This window comes from Hyla sarda, chromosome 4 (genome assembly GCF_029499605.1).
Source record: "Hyla sarda isolate aHylSar1 chromosome 4, aHylSar1.hap1, whole genome shotgun sequence".
Lineage (NCBI taxonomy): Eukaryota > Metazoa > Chordata > Amphibia > Anura > Hylidae > Hyla > Hyla sarda.
The window spans coordinates 57,543,507-57,562,039 of NC_079192.1; the positions used below are offsets into that span (position 1 = coordinate 57,543,507).

Below are 18,533 nucleotides of genomic sequence, written 5' to 3' on the forward strand. Positions count from 1 at the left end.
TAATTTACAAATCTGTTTAACTTTCTGGCACAAGTTGATTTAAAAAAAATAAATAAATAAAATTCCACCGGAGTACCCCTTTAACCTAAACTAGTATCTAAGCTTGTGTTTTCCAACCAGGGTGCCTATGGTTTTTGCAAAACTACAACTCCCAGCATGCCCGGACAGCCTTCGGCTGTCCGGGCATGCTGGGAGTTGTAGTTTTGCAACAACCATAGGCACCCTGGTTGGGAAGCACTGCTCTTAGCACATGTAGAGCCTCACACATCACTGCACAATAAATACACACATGCCACAAGCGTGTCTGACCCCGATGGCTGCTTCACCACGTGTAGCATGTATGATGACTAGCTTAGAACGGTAAGATTGTCTTATAGGGGAATATTGCAACTACACAGATGATGCGCCTGCTCTGACAACACTCAGTGCTGTGATGTCACCTGACATACGATAGGTGGGGGTTAAAGGGGTGATCTGGCGGCAAAAAAGCTTATTGGTTCAAAGTTGTATCCCTGTTCTTACATCAGGTATCAATGTGGGATTTAGTCTTTCAGTAGGGTACTAAAGAGACTACCCTGCACCTCATGTACCTCAGCCCATTGCCAGAAGCCAGTACACTGCCTCGTGTTGGTGTTGAGACATCACCTGTTTAAAAGGGGTACTCCGGTGGAAAAGTAATTTTTTTTTTTTTTTAAATAAACTGATGCCAGAAAATTAAAACAGATTTGTAAATTACTTCTATTAAAAAAATATTTACCCTTCCAGTACTTATTAGCAGCTGTATGCTACAGAGGAAATTCTTTTCTTTTTGAATTTTTTTTTTGTCTTGTCCACAGTGCTCTCTGCTGACACCTCTATCCGTGTTAGGAACTGTCCAGAGCAGGAGAAAATCCCCATTGCAAACCTATTCTGCTCTGGACAGTTCCTGACACAGACAGAGGTGTCAGCAGAGAGCAATGTGGACAGGACAAAAAAGAAAGTCAAAAAGAATTTCCTCTGTAGCACACAGCTGCTAAAAAGTACTGGAAGGGAAAAGATTTAAAAAAAAAAAAGTTTTCCATCGGAGTACCCCTTTTAAGTCACCCACATAGGGTTGGCAATCTTGCACTGTTAAACCACCTTTGTCATGTGATTGGTGCCAACACTAACAAAGGGGAGAGGTCATGTGACAGAAATGTCATGTGACTGAGGGCCATGAATGAAGCAGTGATTTTACAACTTTTAATAAAACCAGAGGCGAATCAAGTTTGCCCCGCGGATTACCCCTTTGATCCTGGTAAATTTAGGATGTAGTGCAATTGTATTACATTTGGGGGGGGGGGGGGGGGGGGGAATATATATCTTTTTTTTTTTTTTTTTAACACCTCATTTCACATTAAGCGACTCTTCCCCATATAACGACTTCTGCCCTGCTCCTTTCCAGGTGTCCCTGACAGACTGAGGGAAGTGGAGCTGAGGAATGAAGGAGGAGCTCAGTGCTTCGCCGAGGAGTCTCGAGGGTAGAACTCTGCCAGGGTGCTCGCTGGGATTCTCTTCAGCATCTCCTTGGGGAAGATTCGGAGTAGTTGCCAGCCGATATCCAAGGTCTCAAACACTGTCCGGTTATCATATGGACCTAAAGGGAGGAGAAGAGTGTTAGGAGGCGTAATGGGGAGCAGTATAGGCCTGTGCACTGCCACCATGTGGTTACTAGTAAGAACTGCATGATACTCACAGGTTTGTTGCTTTTCTTGCAGACCATGCTCTCTCTCACCTGGTATGTGCAGGGTTAACTCTGGGCCACGTCAGACCCCCCCTGATACCCTTGCTGCTCCCCATCCATGTGTACTGAAAGCTGCTATTATCCCTTAACGAGCCACTAGTTGCTACGGTAACTGACTGCCGCCCACACACACATACACATCCCCCATGTGACAGGCATTTGCAAGCTATTTAAAGGAGGGCTGAACAGCGGGATCCATACTGATAACGGGTGACGGCTTAAAACCACCCGGAGACACCCTGCTGCCAAACTCCTCTTAACTCTTTCTCTGCTGTATCAAATCACACTTAAATTTTAATAGCAAGTGCCAGTCATTGATGATCGTGTCAATCATTGTCAGACACAGACAGAATACATCAAGAAGGCACCATTCAGAAAGATGAGACTTGTAGTGCCACTACAGCTGGCATCAGAATAGGTTGTGCATCTAAAGAATTACTCCAACCCTAGACATCTTATCACCTGTCCAAAGGATGGGGGTTAAGATGTCCGGCTGCTGGGACCCCCTGCGATCTCCCTGCCGGTGGCTCGTAACATCACGGCCACAAATCGCCCCCTCCCATTGACTTGCATTAAGAGGGAGGTAGTGACGTCACCCGGGGGGGGGTTGTGCACTGAGATGTGTCTGTGGTCGTGACATCACAAGCCTCTGGCACTGGGGATAAGATGATAAGCCTGGGATAAGATGTCTTGGGGCAGAGTACCCCTTTAATAGAACATGCAAGTCTGCACCTATAATTCCCATGCCTACAAGCTGCTCCCATATAGAGCCTGCAGGTTTTTTAAGCTAGTAAATGTATGAGAAAGTCATAAATGTAATCCTAAGCTTTTCGACACAATTAAAGTTTAGCCGCCTGCACTGAAGGGTTAACCCCCACACTGAAGGGTTAACCTCCATACACACAAACCCATTGGCTTGTTACCCTGAAGATGGCAGAGGACCAATAGGAGGATAAAGTTCTGTGAAAAGATACAAGGGAGCAGTCCTTCCCTGTGGTTAAGAGCCCAGTGGCTCTATGACGCGGGGTCCTGGCCTGACCCATGTCATAGCGGGGTGGTCCTTACAGCAATCAGCAGCCGGGACGGGACCCATGGCTAATACCAGACATCACCGATCGCTGTGATGCCCGGCATTAACCCCTTCTATAGAAAAAATGTATCCCGGCAGCTCAGCGGAGCTGATCAGGACCACTGTGGTCCCGATCAGCGGGTGGGCCCTTACCTGCCTCCTTGCCGTCCAGTCATTGCTAGCTTGCTCCAGGCAGTCTCAGCAGCCTGGAGCAATCGAGCACCATTAAATCAATGCTATATATGGAAAAATTAAAAAAAGTTATAGGGGTCAGAAAATGACAATTTGAATATTTTTTTTTCAAGTAGTAAAATAAAACCTATATAAATTAGGTATCCTTGTAACCGTATGGACCTACAGAATAAAGATAATGTGTCATTACCGAAAAGAGCCCTGCGTGGTGTACCACTGAGGAAGGGGTTCTGATTCTATTCCCAATACCCCAAAACGCGTTTGGTGAAAAAGAGACTGCTGCATCTACTGTTGTTCACACTGTGCGATATCACTCCAGGACGCCTACCTTGGATGCAAAAGGGTTAACCACCTTTGTCACTGGTCTCAACAAAGCAACACTTTCCCACTACTAAGGTCCGTTGTCATCGGAGACCATCACCGTCATTTCCATCTGATGGAACGGCCAGCTTCGGTCAGCTGACCGCCGATACCGGAAGCTCACCAGCGTACAGCCACGAGGAACTTCCGGGACGCCGGCAGGCGCACGGCTGCATGGTGACATCTACTACTGCTGGTTAGAGCTCCGGTGACGGACCTGCAGCCCCGGCATGGAGCGGTGAGTGGCACCAAACCAGGTTGTTAGTACTTTCCGTTACAGACTTGTTCTTATCCATCTAACTAGCGAGTGGAATTGAGGAAACCAGTGGGAATTGCTCATGTACACATTTTCTATTGCCATCTTATGGAGCTGTGCATCCTGATCACCTTTTAGGAGGACGTTTTTATTTCAGGCGGACACCATTTATATATATATATATATATATATATATATATATATATATATATATATATGTATTGTTCTTACAGGTGAACAACCCGCACTATTGAAAATTATTGATATTGCATGGTTATTTTATGATTTATGTATGATTGTGTTTTGGGTTTTATATCATTTAATAACGCAAGGGCCCTGCGAAAAATATTTTAATATTTCATATGTACCTATATGATTAAATTGTCATTTTAGGAGAGAAATAAAAATTTCCTCTTTTTATATCTTGCATACTTGCATTGATTTCCATCATATACCCCTGGTGGGTAGAACACTGAGGACTGTGAATATTTTATTTCTGTCATGTCTGTCACATGTGCTCAGTGTGAACCTGCTTTCATCTGTGAAGAGCACAGGGCGCCAGTGGCAAGTTTGCCAATCTTGGTGTTCTCTGGTAAATGCCAAACGCCCTGCACGGTGTTGGGCTGTAAGCACAACCCCCACCTGTGGACGTCGGGCCCTCATACCACCCTCATGGAGTCTGTTTCTGACCGTTTGAGTGGACACATGCACATTTGTGGCCTGCTGGAGGTCATTTTGCAGTGCTCCTCCTGCTCCTCCTTGCATAAAGGTGGAGGTAGCGGTCCTGCTTCTGGGTTGTTTCCCTCCTACGGCCTCCTCCACGTCTCCTGATATACTGGCCTGTCTCCTGGTAGCGCCTCCATGCTCTGGACACTACACTTAAACCTTCTGGCCACAGCCCGCATTGATGTGCCATCCTGGATGAGCTGCACTACCTGAGCCACTTGTGTGGGTTGTAGACTCCGTCTCATGCTACCACTAATAGTGTGTCTCCAGCTGTTGCAAAAAAAAATTCCCAGCATGCCCGGACAGGCTTTTGCACTCCCTGCACTTCTTTCCCTCCATACTTAGCTGTCAGCAGTTTAAAAGGGGTACTCCGCTGCTCAGCGTTTGGAATAAACTGTTCCCAACGCTGGAGCCGGGAGCTCGTGACGTCATAGCCCTGCCCCCTCATGCCATCACACCCCGTCCCCTCAATGTAAGTCTATGGGAGGTGGCGTGACAGCCGTCACGCCCCCTCCCATAGACTTGCATTGAGGGAGCGGGACATGACATCATGAGGGGGCAAGGCTATGACATCATGAGGGGGTGGGGCTATAACATCACGAGCTCCCGGCGCCGGCTCCAGTGTTCGAAACAGTTTGATCCAAACACTGAGCAGCGGAGTACCCCTTTAATGGCTCAAAATTGGCAACAGGCTCCCTTTAAGATGGTCAGTGAGAAGAAACAGTACATAACCAGCTATGACTTTATGCAACATTAAACTAGAGGACAAACTCCCCTCTGCTACATAGATGGACCATTGCATCAATAAAGCACTTTGTGCCTTCTTCTCATCTCCATTCCTCAGACTGTAAGCTCTCGTGAGCAGGGTCCTCACTCCTGTTTGAATATTTAGTGTGTAATACTGTAATGTATGATACTTGTCTTTATTTGTAACCCCAAAATTGTAAAGTGCTGCGGAATCTGTTGGCGCTATAGAAATAATAATATATTATATTATTTTGTCAAGGACCGTACATGTGACATGTTTGGCACAGTCAACTATTGTCTTCACTTCATTTACGTAAGGGCAAAAATATTTTTTTTTAATCTGACTGCCGTTTATTTATAGACAGATGAATAGGAGAAAACAAAACTCAACTTATCAGTGAAAAGATAGTAAGGTCTAGTGCCATCTGGTGATCGAATTAAGAATAGCAACCGCACCATAGACTCTCCCTATATCTAATGAGAATTCAGCCTAATATAACTACTCACCTTGGGCAATGAAATTCTTCTCAAACTTCTGCAGGAACTCCAAGTAAAGAAGATCATCAGATGTCAGAGCTTCTTCACCCACCACAGCTTTCATGGCTTGGACATCTTTTCCAATAGCGTAACAGGCATACTGCGGGGAACAGCAAGAGGTTATAAATGAATATAATGGGCACAATCTTGAAAAAATTCTCGTATAAATTCACATATTAAAAAAGATTTACCGTATATACTCAAGTATAAGCAGAGTTTTTCAGCACAATTTTTCGTGCTGAAAACGCCCCCCTCTGCTTATACTCGAGTGACCAAAAAACGCTTTTGGCTTAGTTGTGAGGGGATGGGCCAAGTCGTCCATCTTCGGCCATCTATGCTACAGGGACCGTCCAGTGAGGAGGGTTAATCGTTCCGGGCTGTCCATCTTCACGAGGAGGCACTCTTCTCCGCTCCAGGCCGGCCCCGAACTAGTGACGCTGCATTGACACCACCGCACAGGGACGTTCATGCGCAGGGATGTCACGGACGTCTGCTGCGCACATACTTCCTTGCGCGGTGGCGTCAATGCAGCATCACTAGTTTGGGGCCGGCCCGGAGCGGAGAAGAGGGCCTCCCGGTGAAGATGGACAGCCCGGAACGACTAACACTGCCCCCCCCCCCCCCCCCCCCACCAGACGGTCCCTGCAGCATAGATGGCTGAAGATGGACGGCCCGGACCAGCTCACCCTTCCTTTCCACCGAGAAAGCAACAACTGGGGAGGTGAGTCTGGATGATGACGAAGGGATTGACAGGCGGTGATGATGAACAGGGAGTGGGGTGGGTGATGACGAGGGGGGGGATGATGATGAGGGTGATAATGACGGTGTGATGATGATGGGGGTGTTAATGACGGGGGTCTGGATGATGACATGGGGGGTGCAATGATTTATTTCCCACCCTAGGCTTATAGTCGAATCAATAACTTTTCCTAGGTTTTTGGGGTGAAATTAGGGGCCTCGGCTTATATGCGGAACGGCTAATACCCGAATATAACACGGTAAGCGGTCGGAGTCTGAGTGTTCAAGACTCCAACACAAGAATAAGCCAGTAGACTTTCTTTCCCGACTGTCATGTGACCTGGTTGGACTCCATGTCCGTCTATGGGGCCATACAGGTCTCAAACAGAGCAGGAAGAGAAGTGTGTTGCTGCATGCATCCATGCTCGTTCTTGTCATTGGATAGGGTCTGAACACTCAGATCCAGACCAATAAAAACTGTTAAAGTGTCCCTAGTTTCTTTTTGAATTTCCTTTCTGCTTGACCATAAGTGCTCTCTGCTGACACCTCAGTCCATGTCAGGAACTGTCCAGAGCAGGAGCAAATCCCCATAGCAAACCTCTTTTGCTCTGGACAGTTCCTGACGTGAACAGAGGTGTCAGCAGAGAGCACGTCAGACTGGAAAGGAAATTCAAAAAGAAAATAACTTCCTGTGTATTATACAGCAGCTGATAAGTACTGGAAGGATTGGGATTTTTTAATAGAAGTAATTTGCAAATCTGTTTAACTTTCTGACACCAGTTGATTTAAAGAAAATGTTTTTCAGTGGAGTACCCCTTTAAAGAGTCCCTGTAACCAAATAAAACTTTTAATATAGTGTTCCTTGGTGTAATTAGCAGACACTTTCCCATTCACTTGCTTTTAAAATGATCAATATAAATATGTTTAAAATGTAATAGAAAAAACAGCCACTAGGTGGCTCTGTTCTGTTCCTTGCCACAATTATTACAGTGAGTTTGGTCTCCTCCCAGCCTGGCAGGAGACCACACTCAGGAAGTGTTTCGCTGCACAGAGCCTGAGGTCTTCTATTACAACAGCGCTGCAACCATGGGAGGGTGGAAGTGGTCCCCCAGCAGGCTTCAGTGATGTCCTGCCTGCTGTGAAATGCCCACTTTCTCCTGCTGGGAAATTCCACTATGTGAGCAAGAATAAAGGCAAGATACACAGCTTTTTAAAGCTCTGAATTTTTTAAGGGTGGGAGGGGTGTTAGGAAACATAGCCTGAGTTCGTTTAGAAATATTTATTTGGTGACAGGTACTTTTTAAGCGTCCAATGGACTTTAAAAAGAAAAAAAAATGCAGCCAAAGTACATGAGTTACAAAGAGAATGTAAGGCGCTGTTCACATCATGTCAATGTCCATTTAATGTATCTGCCGCGAAAAGTTCACTAGCATGTGTCACCCCATAAGCTCTATGTAAAAGCATGGAATAGGCACAAGAAGGAGAGTTAGGATCCACTTCAGGTTTAAAAAAAAAAAAAAAATGTAAAGACTGCACCAAAACTGCCCAGCGCAAATTTATCCCCTTAACGACGCAGGACGTAAATGTACGTCCTGGTGATGTGGTACTTAACGCACCAGGGCGTACATTTATGTCCTGAGCATAACCGCGGGCATCGAAGCGATGCCAGCATCATGCGCGGAAGGTCCCGGCTGTGGATCGCAGCCAGGGACCCGCCGGTAATGGCGGACACCCGCGATCCCACGGATGTCCGCCATTAACCCCTCAGATGCCGTGATCAATACAGATCACGGCATCTGCGGCATCGCGGTCACTTAGGATGATCGGATCGCCCGCAACGCTGCCGCGGTGATCCGATCATCCTGCGCGGCAGACAGTTCCCCTCACCTGCCTCCGTTGTCTTCCGGGAGTCTTCTGCTCTGATCCGCCTTCCCGCAGACCAGAGCAGAAGATGACCGATAACCCTGATCAGTGCTATGTCCTATACATAGCGCTGAACAGGATTAGCAATCGAGTGATTGCTTTAAATAGTTCCCTATGGGGACTATAAGAGTGTAAAAATAAAAGTAAAAAAAGTTAAAAGAATAAAGTAAAAAAATGTGAAAAACCCCCTGCCCCAATAAAAACGTAAATTGTCCCATTTTCCCTATTTTACCCCCAAAAAGTGTAAAAAAATGTATTTTATATACATATTTGGAATCGCCGCGTGCGTAAATATCCGAACTATTAAAATAAAATGTAAATGATCCCGTACGGTGAACGGCATGAAAGAAAAAAAGAAAAAAAAAAGTCCAAAATAGCTGCTTTTTTTTTTTATAACATTTTATTCCCAAAAAAATCAATACAAAATATAATAAAAGTTTTGTATAAGCAAATATGGTATTAATAAAAAGTACAGATCACGGCGCAAAAAATGAGCCCTCATACCACCGCTTATACGGAAAAATGAAAAAGTTATAGGTCTTCAAAATAGGGGGATTTTAAACGTACTAATTTGGTTAAAAAGTTTGCTTTTTTTTTTTTTTTAAGCGCAACAGTAATAGAAAAGTGTATAATCATGGGTATCATTTTAATCGTATTGACCCACAGAATAAAGAACACATGTCATTTTTACCATAAATTGTACGGCGTGAAAACAAAACCTTCCAAAATTTGCAAAATTGCGGTTTTCTTTTTAATTTCCCCACACAAATAGTATTTTTTTGGTTGCTCCATACATTTTATGGTAAAGTGAGTGATGGCATTACAACGGACAACTGGTCGCGCAAAAAACAAGCCCTCATACTAGTCTGTGGATGAAAATATAAAAAAAAAGAGTTATGATTTTTTGAAGGGGAGGAGGAAAAAACGAAAACATAAAAATAAAATTGTCTTAATCCTTAAGGTCCAAATGGGCCGAGTCCTTAAGGGGTTAAGGACCTCCTCCTCACCTGAAAATCAACACGCTTTACATTTTCCACCTACAGACCCATATAAGGGCTTGTTTTTTGTGCCACCAAGTTTTGCTTTGTAATGACATCAATCATTTCACCACAAAATCTACAGCGAAACCAGAAAAAAAAAATTTGTGGGACAAATTTAAAAACATGCCATTTTGTAGTTTTAGAGGGCTTCCGATTCTGCGCACTTTTCGGTAAAAATGACACCTTATCTTTACTCTGTAGGTCCATACGGTTACAAGGATACCTAATTTATATAAATTAGGTATCCAGGTTTTATTTTTTTTTTACTACCTAAAACAAATAACTACATGCACCAAAATTAGTATATTTAAAATTGTCATCTTCTTACCCCTATAACTTTATTTTTCTGCATACAGGGCGGTATGAAGGCTCATTTTTTTGTGCTGTGATCTGAAGTTATTATCGGTACAATTTTTGTTTTGATCAGACTTTTTGATTGGTTTTTATAAATTATTTAGGGTATACAAAGTGACCAAAAATATGCAATTTTGGACTTTGGTAATTTTTTATGTAAAAGGCCATTGACCATGCGGTTTAACATTATATTTTTATAGTTCGGACATTTGCGCGCGCGGCAATACCACATGTTTATTTTTATTTGGAAAGGCGATCTAAAGGGTTAATAGCCAGCTGCAGTAATTGCCACGTGTCGGCTATTAAAAGTGGCCCTCAGCTACATGAATCAGCTGGGTGCCCGCCGGTATGGAGTGGGCTTGAGTCCACACACTGAGATGGCAACCGGTTAAAGGTGTTATACTGGATTAGACCAGAGCTAATCGTAGCTCAGTTCCATTGAATGGAGACATATTGTAGTACCACACACACAACCTGAGGAAAGGTGTTGTGCTGTTTTTGGAAGAAATTCGCTCTGTTCTTCTATTCTTGGATAACCCCTTTAAAACAGACCCTCATCCTACCAGTCTATATGCTTGTAGGCAATACCATTTTATGTGTACATAGCATTCAGATTGGTAATGTTAAAACAACTATGGTCATGGTGTCCTATGGTAAAGAAGCTTGCCTACGGCCCTGTCAAAGCTCCTGTTTCAAAAGAACATAGCAACATTATGCTTTGGAGGGCTTGGCATCAATGTATTACATGGTGCCAACACATTTAAATGCTCACATTTCACCATCAGGGGACGCTACAGGAGAAACATGTAATCAGAGGCCTAACATAGGAACAGCTGAGCACTGGAGACACCTTGTACAGAGAAGTGAAATGTTCTAAGAATACATCATTCTTATACGATTATTGTGGCTTTTTGCACCAAATTATGAAAAATAAATGAAAAAATAAAGAAACCTACGAGTGTAAATAGTCCTTAAAGTGTATTTCAATAGTTAAAGGAACAGTGGAACTGCTATGCCATACCTACTAAACCGAGCACTTACCAGCTGGTTAGACACATCAGAGTGATCCTTCCTAGTCATCCCTTCACCAATGGCAGATTTCATCAGACGGGACAGTGAGGGCAGCACATTAATAGGAGGATAGATCTGTGGAGACAGACATATGTATTCATTTCATGAGATCAGTGCTATAACCTGGACTGCTGCTTCTAGGTCCATCACTTACCTGTCTGTTATGTAGCTGTCTGTCTACATAGATCTGTCCCTCTGTGATGTATCCCGTCAAGTCAGGGATGGGATGGGTGATGTCTGAAAAAAAAAAAAGAATCAACAAGATGTATTCCATGAGTTTCTATAGGCAGGTGAATGGTATACAGCCTAGCACTCACCATCATTGGGCATAGTGAGAATAGGGATTTGTGTGATGGAGCCGTTCCTCCCCTCTACTCTGCCGGCCCGCTCATATATGGTGGCCAAATCCGTGTACATGTAACCTGGGAAGCCTCTTCTACCAGGCACCTCCTCTCGAGCGGCTGACACCTGGTGGACAAATAGGGTGTTTAGGAAATTCACAAGGCAGTGAAAAAGTACACTCAAAAATCCCAGCAAATCCTTCATACATCTGTGGAAAACTAAGAAGTATATAAAGAATTCTTTGGGGGAGAATCAAAACCTGTCCAGAGGAAAAGTTTGAAAAGGTATCTGTTTAAATATGTTTAAAAGAAACCCTCCTTAGATTTTGAAAGGGTGGTGGACAGAGTTAACCTCATTATGCTCAAGGAAAAGTTATCTGCTTTTAGAGATGATGCTGTGTCCTCCTTTGATCGTTTGTGGGAATCGTGGTTATCTTCTGCCCATTGTCCTAACGTCTGTTACAGTTTCTCGCTTTATTGATCTCCGTGTTGAGGGGAGGGAGGGACTCTATTGTGCACTGTCGGGGATGACCAGCCGTCAAACACCGTATACCTTTTTTCTGCCACTATGATTTTGTGCCAATTATTAATGTGTCGTTAATATCTGATGCATCACTTGTACCAATTGTTACTTTGGTTATGGCCTAGTTGGGCCGTTGGTTCCTTTTAATTATTTTAATGCTTTTCCTTGCATGTAATCTGTAAGCCTATCAATAAAGCATCTTTGTTTGACTCTTAAATGTGTTTAAAATTTAATAGAAAAAAACAGACACTAGGCGGCTCTGTTCTGTTCCCTGCCACTATTAATAGTGAGTTTGGTCTCCTCCCGGCCTGGCAGGAGACCAAACTCAGAAAGTGTTTCTCTGCACTGATCCTGAAGCGATCTGATTTGTTGCAATGGACAACTCAGCAACTTTTCATCTGGACAGATTTTGATAAATCTCCCCGTTTGTGTTTCAGGAAATCAGACATGTCCCCACTTTTCCTCAATTCTGTCAATTCTGTCTGGCTGTAACACAAGCTGCAGCAGGAGCCTCCCCCCTCTAATGTCTACAAAAAGAGATCATGGATATGACTAGAAGGAAATTAAAAAGGGGTTGTCCAGGAATAGAAACAGAGCAAATGTCTTCCAAAAAGTTCCACACCATTCCTCAAGTTGAGTGTGGTAATACAACTTGGCTCAATTAATGTCAATGCAACTGAGCTACAATACAACACACAATGACCTATTCTCTTTTTTTTTTTTGTTTATTTTAAAGAAAAAAATTAAATGAAAAATGTTCCTGTAGAAGCCACTATGTGACACAACACATCATTCATATTCACTAAGCTGAACATTGATAACTACAGCAATAACAGGGGGTCAGAGTTGCAGTGGTCAGTGTGAAAGTGGACTTCTAGAAGACATGGCAATGGAATTGAAATACCACACACAACCTGAGGACAAATGTGGTGCTGTTTTTGAAAGAAATCTTAAATCCTGAATAATCCCTGCCAGAATGTTTCTATGTTCCTCTTCTGCAGCCTGCAACTTTATCTTTCCCAAATGGAATAAGATAAAGAGGAAAGAGTCAAATTATCTCTTTGTTCCTCGATCTGTCTCCTGGTAGAGCCTACAGATTGCCGTGCACCCTCTTATTATGACCGGGGTCAATATGTGAACAACCAGCAATTTGCAGTGAGCACATATTTCCATATACAGTCAGGTCCATAAATATTGGGACATCGACAATTCTAACATTTGTGGCTCTATACACCACCACAATAGATTTGAAATTAAATGAACAAGATGTACTTTAACTCCAGACTGTCAGCTTTAAAAGGGGTACTCCGGCGCTTAGACATCTTCTCCCCTATGCCGCTGGGGACCCCCGTGATCTTGAACGCAGCACCACAGTTAAATTAAGTCCCCGGAGCATGTTCGCTCCGGCTCTGATTACTGTAGATCACGGGGCCGGAGCGTTGTGACGTCAAGGCTCCGGATTGAGGGGCGGAGCTTGACGTCACACGGGGGGCGGAGGCGTGATGTCACATGCTGCTGGCCCCGTGGTCGCCGGTAATCAGACCTGGAGCGAACATGCTTCGGAGGCTGATTTTAACTGGGGTGCTGCGTGCAAGATCACGGGGGTCCCCAGCGGCGGGACCCCCGCAATCAGGCATCTTATCCCCTATCCTTTGAATAGGGGGATAAGATGTCTAAGCGCCGGAGTACCCCTTTAATTTGAGGGTATTTACATTCAAATCAGGTGAACGGTGTAGGAATTACAACAGTTTGCATGTGTGCCTCGCACTTGTTAAGGGACCGAAAGTATTGGGACAATTGGCTTCTCAGCTGTTCCATGGCCAGGTGTGTGTTATTCCCTCATTTTCCCAATTACAATGAGCAGATAAAAGGTCCAGAGTTCATTTCAAGTGTGCTATTTGCATTTGGAATCTGTTGCTGTCAACTCTCAGGATGAGATCTAAAGAGCTGGCACTATCATTGAAGCAAGCCATCATTAGGCTAAAAAAAAAACAAAAAAAAAACCATCAGAGAGAGAGACAAAACATTAGGCGTGGCCAAAACAACTGTTTGGAACATTCTTTAAAAAAAAAAAAAAAAAAGGAATGCACCGGTGAGCTCAGCAACACCAAAAGACCCGGAAGACCACTGTGGAGGATGAGCAAAGAAGTCTTTCCCTGGTGAAGAAAATCCACTTCACAACAGTTGTCCAGATGAAGAACACTCTCCAGGAGGTAGGTGTATGTGTAAGTCAACAATCAAGAGAAGACTTCACCAGAGGGAATACAGAGCATTCACCACACGATGGAAACCATTGGTGAGCCCCAAAAACACCAAGGCCAAATTAGAGTTTACCAAACGACATCTAAAAAAGCCTTCACAGTTCTGGAACAACATCCTATGGACAGATGAGACCAAGATCAACCTGTACCAGAGGGAAGAGAAGAGTCTGGAGAAGGAAAGGAACATGATCCTAAGCATACACCTCATCAGTGAACATGGTGGTGGGAGTGTCATGGCATAGTGGGCATGTATGGTGCCAATGGAACTGCTTCTCTTGTATTTATTGATGATGTGACTACTGACAAAAGCAGCAGGATGAATTCTGAAGTGTTTCGGATTATATTATCTGCTCATATTCAGCAAAATGCTTCAGAACTCATTGGACGGCGCTTCACAGTGCAGATGGACAATGACCCAAAGCAAACTGCAAAAGCAACCAAAGAGTTTATTAAGGGAAAGAAGTGGAATGTCATGCAATGGCCAAGTCAGTCACCTGACCTTAATCCGATTGAGCATTTCACTTGCTGAAGACAAAACTGAAGGGAAAATGCCCCAAGAACAAGCAAGAACTGAAGACGGTTACAGTAGAGGCAGCAGAGCATCACCAGGGATGAAACCCAGCAATGTCTGCAGATGTCTATGCGTTCCAGACTTCTGGCTGTAATTGACTGCAAAGGATTTGCAACCAAGTATTAAAATGTGAAAGTTTGACTTATATTATTCTGTCCCTTTACTTTTGGTTCCTTAACAAGTGGGAGGCACATATGCAAACTGTTTAATTCCTATACCATTCACCAGACCTGGATGTAAGTACAGTGACCCCTCGACCTACGATGGCCCTGACATAAGATAATTTCAACATACGATGGCCTCTCAGAGGCCATCGCATGTTGAAGGCAGCATCAACATACGATGCTTTTGTATGTCGGGGCCATCGCATAAACGGCTATCCGGCAGCGCAGACTGCTTCAGCTGCCGCCGGATAGCCGTTTACGGTGCCCCGTGTGGTCCGCTGACTATCACTTACCTGTCCTCGGGCTCCAGCGCAACCTCTTCAGGATCCCCTGCATCGTCGGCGCTCTCCATCATTGTCATCACGTCGCTGCGCACGCCGTTCCGTCATCCAATAGGAGCGGCGTGTGTAGCGACGTGATGGCGGCGACTGAGAGCGCGGATGCTGGGGAAACAGAGGCATTGCCGGAGCGTCGGGGACACCTCGGGGACGCGGTGACAGTGATGGACAACGACATACCAAGCAGCAGTGATGAGCGGTGGCGGTCCGGAGCGGCGGGGACAGGTGAGTACAACTTCCTATACCAGTGGTCTTCAACCTGCGGACCTCCAGATGTTGCAAAACTACAACTCCCAGCATGCCCGGACAGCCAACGGCTGTCCGGGCATGCTGAGTGTTGTAGTTTTGCAACATCTGGAGGTCCGCAGGTTGTAGACCACTGTCCTATACTTTACATTGCACGGATCCCTCAACATACGATGGTTTCAACAAACGATGGTCCATTTGGAACGGATTACCATCGTATGTTGAGGGACCACTGTACCCTCAAATTAAAGCTGACAATCTGCAGTTAAAGGACATCTTGTTAGTTTCATTTCAAATCCATTGTGGTGGTGCATAGAGCCAAAAATGTTAGAATTGTGTCGATGTCCCAATATTTATGGACCTGACTGTACTTTCGAATTTTGCAATATTCTGTAAAATGGATTGATGATTATCTAGTGTTTAGCAATCCATTCCAACAATACTTATGTGATCTGTGTATTTGCATAACTGAAATACTTGGGCATTTTGGCCTTCAGTCAACACAAGAGGTGTTGGCTGAAGGGCAAACTACCTAATTCACAGATATGCAAAGTCACCAAGAATCCGCTTACCTGTAATTTGCTAGAAAAATGTTATCTTTCTTGACAATCTTTTCAAATAAGCCATTAAAGGACATCTGTACTGCATGAATTTGACATATTCCTGTGCCCGGGCTGCAAAAATAAACTAAACTTTAACTCCCCTTCCTACGTTCCCCCGGGATTAGCTTCACGGTCCTCCGCTGCAATCCTCTTGCTGCTTCCTGGAGACAGGAACGTCACAGAGCCGTCAGCGTATCACCGGCCGCAGCCATGTCCCGCATCGGCTGAGCGCACTCATGTAAGGAGCCAACCAGAGCTCCTTACATGACAGTGTGCTCAGCCTATCACCGGCCGAGACGGGACATCGCTGCAGTCGGTGATACGCTGACTCCAGGAAGCAGCAAGAGGATTGCAGCGGAGGACCGTAAGACAGCGGAGGACCGTAGGACCGATACCGAAGCAACGGGGGAACGTAGGAAGGTGAGTTAAAGTTTAGTTTGTTTATTTTTGCAGCCCGGGCACAGGAATATGTCAAATTCATCTAGTACAGATGTCCTTTAAGCTCCCGGTATAGCAAATACTTGTATTCAAATCCCACTGGCTGGACAGTGTGTGAAGGGACACATCTCTTCTAAACCGGAAAAGTAACACTAAACTGGACCTAATTCTATAATCCAGTGTTTCCCAACCAAGGTGCCTCCAGCTGTTGCAAAACTACAACTCTCAGCATGCCCGGACAGCCAACGGCTGTCCGGGCATGCTGGGAGTTGTAGTTTTGCAACAGCTGGAGGCACCGTGGTTGGGAAGAACTGCTATAATTTTTGGCAGTCCTCCTTCACTGCAGGGACTTCTACAACCAGTGCAGGTCCACCTCTTATGCAGAGCCCTCTAATATAACCTGTGGAGGCCCAGGTCCTCCTCCCGTGCAGAGATTACAGCATCATCCGGTCAGTTACCCACACCGCCCCTTCCTTCAGGCAAGTTCAAGACATCATTGGTTTGTTCTTCCAATCTTACCTCTCTCAAGGCTTCAGCATAGGAGCTCATGTCAGTCAGGATGACCAGCACATGCTTCTCACACTGATAGGCTAGGAATTCTGCAGTGGTGAGGGCGAGACGAGGAGTGATGATACGTTCAATGCTGTGGGAGGACAAAGCATCTCCAGTCAGATACAGTGATCCCTCAACTTACAATGGCATCAACATACAATAATTTCAACATACAATGTTTTTTTCTGGACCATCGTAACTTGAAACCAGACTCAACATACAATGTACAGACAGTCCAGATCTGTGAAACGTGTCACAGCTGGAGGAACTGACCTATCAGAATGGGCATTTTACTGGTAAATCACCTCTATTACTGAAGTACAAGCACTGACTGGCTGTCTGGTAGCGCCCCCTACAGTACAGGGAGGAACTACAAGTTCTGTACTACTCCTTACCTGTGCCAGGGTTAGCTGCTCCTTTGGACACCAAGTAAGGGTGGCTCCATTTGGGACAGTGTGTTCTGTATAGGACCCTGAAGAAGCTCCTGTCCTCTACATAAACCATTGTTTCCCAACCAGGGTGTCTCCAGCTGTTGCAAAACTACAACTTCCAGCATGCCCGGACAGCCGTTGGCTGTCCGGGCATGCTGGAAGTTGTAATTTTGCAACAGCTGAAGGCACCCTGGTTGGGAAACACTGACAGACAGTGATTTACAGCTCCCAGCAGATCTTTCTTACTTGTATATGTAAGGATTTGCTTTATCTGTTTTAGTTATCTACTTATTTTTCTTTAATCCTCACTTTTTCCTATTTTTGGATGACATTTTGGTGGCTTCAGAACCAATTACCAGGTTTCCATAGTTATGGTCTCAACATACAATAGTTTCAACATACAATGGTCGTCCTGGAACCAATTAATATTGTAACTTGAGGGACCACTGTACTGAAGGCACATTATAACCAATGGGAGAAATAGCAGACAACATACTAGAGGACTGACTTTACTTACGTGGGGTCATTGGCCAAGTTCAAGAAGAGACACACATTGTCCATAGAACCATTCTCTTCAAAATCTGACTTGAAGAACCTAGCTGTCTCCATGTTCACCTTAAAAAAACAGGAACATGCACATGAGCAAGGGAAAAAAGCAGATTACAGCGCTGAAAAGCTCAAATGACAGGGGCCGGGACTCTCAGCGCTAACCCCTCCCCCAAGTCCTATCGTAGGGTCTGATGAGTTAAAGCGTTCTTAGTTAAAGACTTCTTAAAAAAAGGTATTGCAAAAAATGTGAAAGAAATGGTTTAAAAAAAAAAAAAAAAAAAAAAAAAAGGCCAATAGGGGTCTCTGTCTAGTTTTGCAAACACACCCTGGAAGTCAAGCCTTTTTGGTCCATTAAAAATATATATTTAGGATGGGCGGTGTGGTAATCGCTCTGCTATGCCTCAGTACAGTGTATAATCCAGCTTTCACCAGTATGAGCTGGACACCTGTGAGAGCCAGACAGCTTGCAGCCTTTTCAGAAGAGGATCATTTCCATGCACACTGACAAGCGATACAAGGTGCTAACTTATAATTTATATGCAAAATGATTTCTCTTTGGCCATTTTATGAACTTCTTTATTGTGTATTTGCACCATATAGGTTCCACATGGCTGCTTTAGGGTTATAAAAAAGCATGCAGTTTATTTGAAGGTTTTTATTGTGTATTTGGCACCATATTAGTTTCACATGGCTGCATTAAAGTTCTATACAGCATGCACTTTAGGCACGAAGCTTTGTAAAT

At 44.4% G+C, this 18,533-nt stretch overlaps 1 protein-coding gene across 1 annotated transcript in view; it reads right to left on the reverse strand.

Moving 5' to 3' along the window:
- Positions 1-1,404: 1,404 nt before the first annotated feature.
- The window catches only part of ATP6V1B2 (ATPase H+ transporting V1 subunit B2), a 38,442-nt gene continuing 21,313 nt past the window's right edge, over positions 1,405-18,533 (reverse strand). Inside the window, exons 8-14 of the mRNA XM_056571115.1 lie at positions 17,760-17,857; positions 16,779-16,902; positions 11,093-11,243; positions 10,930-11,012; positions 10,746-10,850; positions 5,620-5,749; positions 1,405-1,615 (exon numbers count right to left, since the gene is read on the reverse strand). Coding sequence (XP_056427090.1) covers positions 1,473-1,615; positions 5,620-5,749; positions 10,746-10,850; positions 10,930-11,012; positions 11,093-11,243; positions 16,779-16,902; positions 17,760-17,857 — 834 coding nt within the window. The 3' untranslated portion in view covers positions 1,405-1,472. The remainder of the gene's footprint in view (positions 1,616-5,619; positions 5,750-10,745; positions 10,851-10,929; positions 11,013-11,092; positions 11,244-16,778; positions 16,903-17,759; positions 17,858-18,533) is intronic.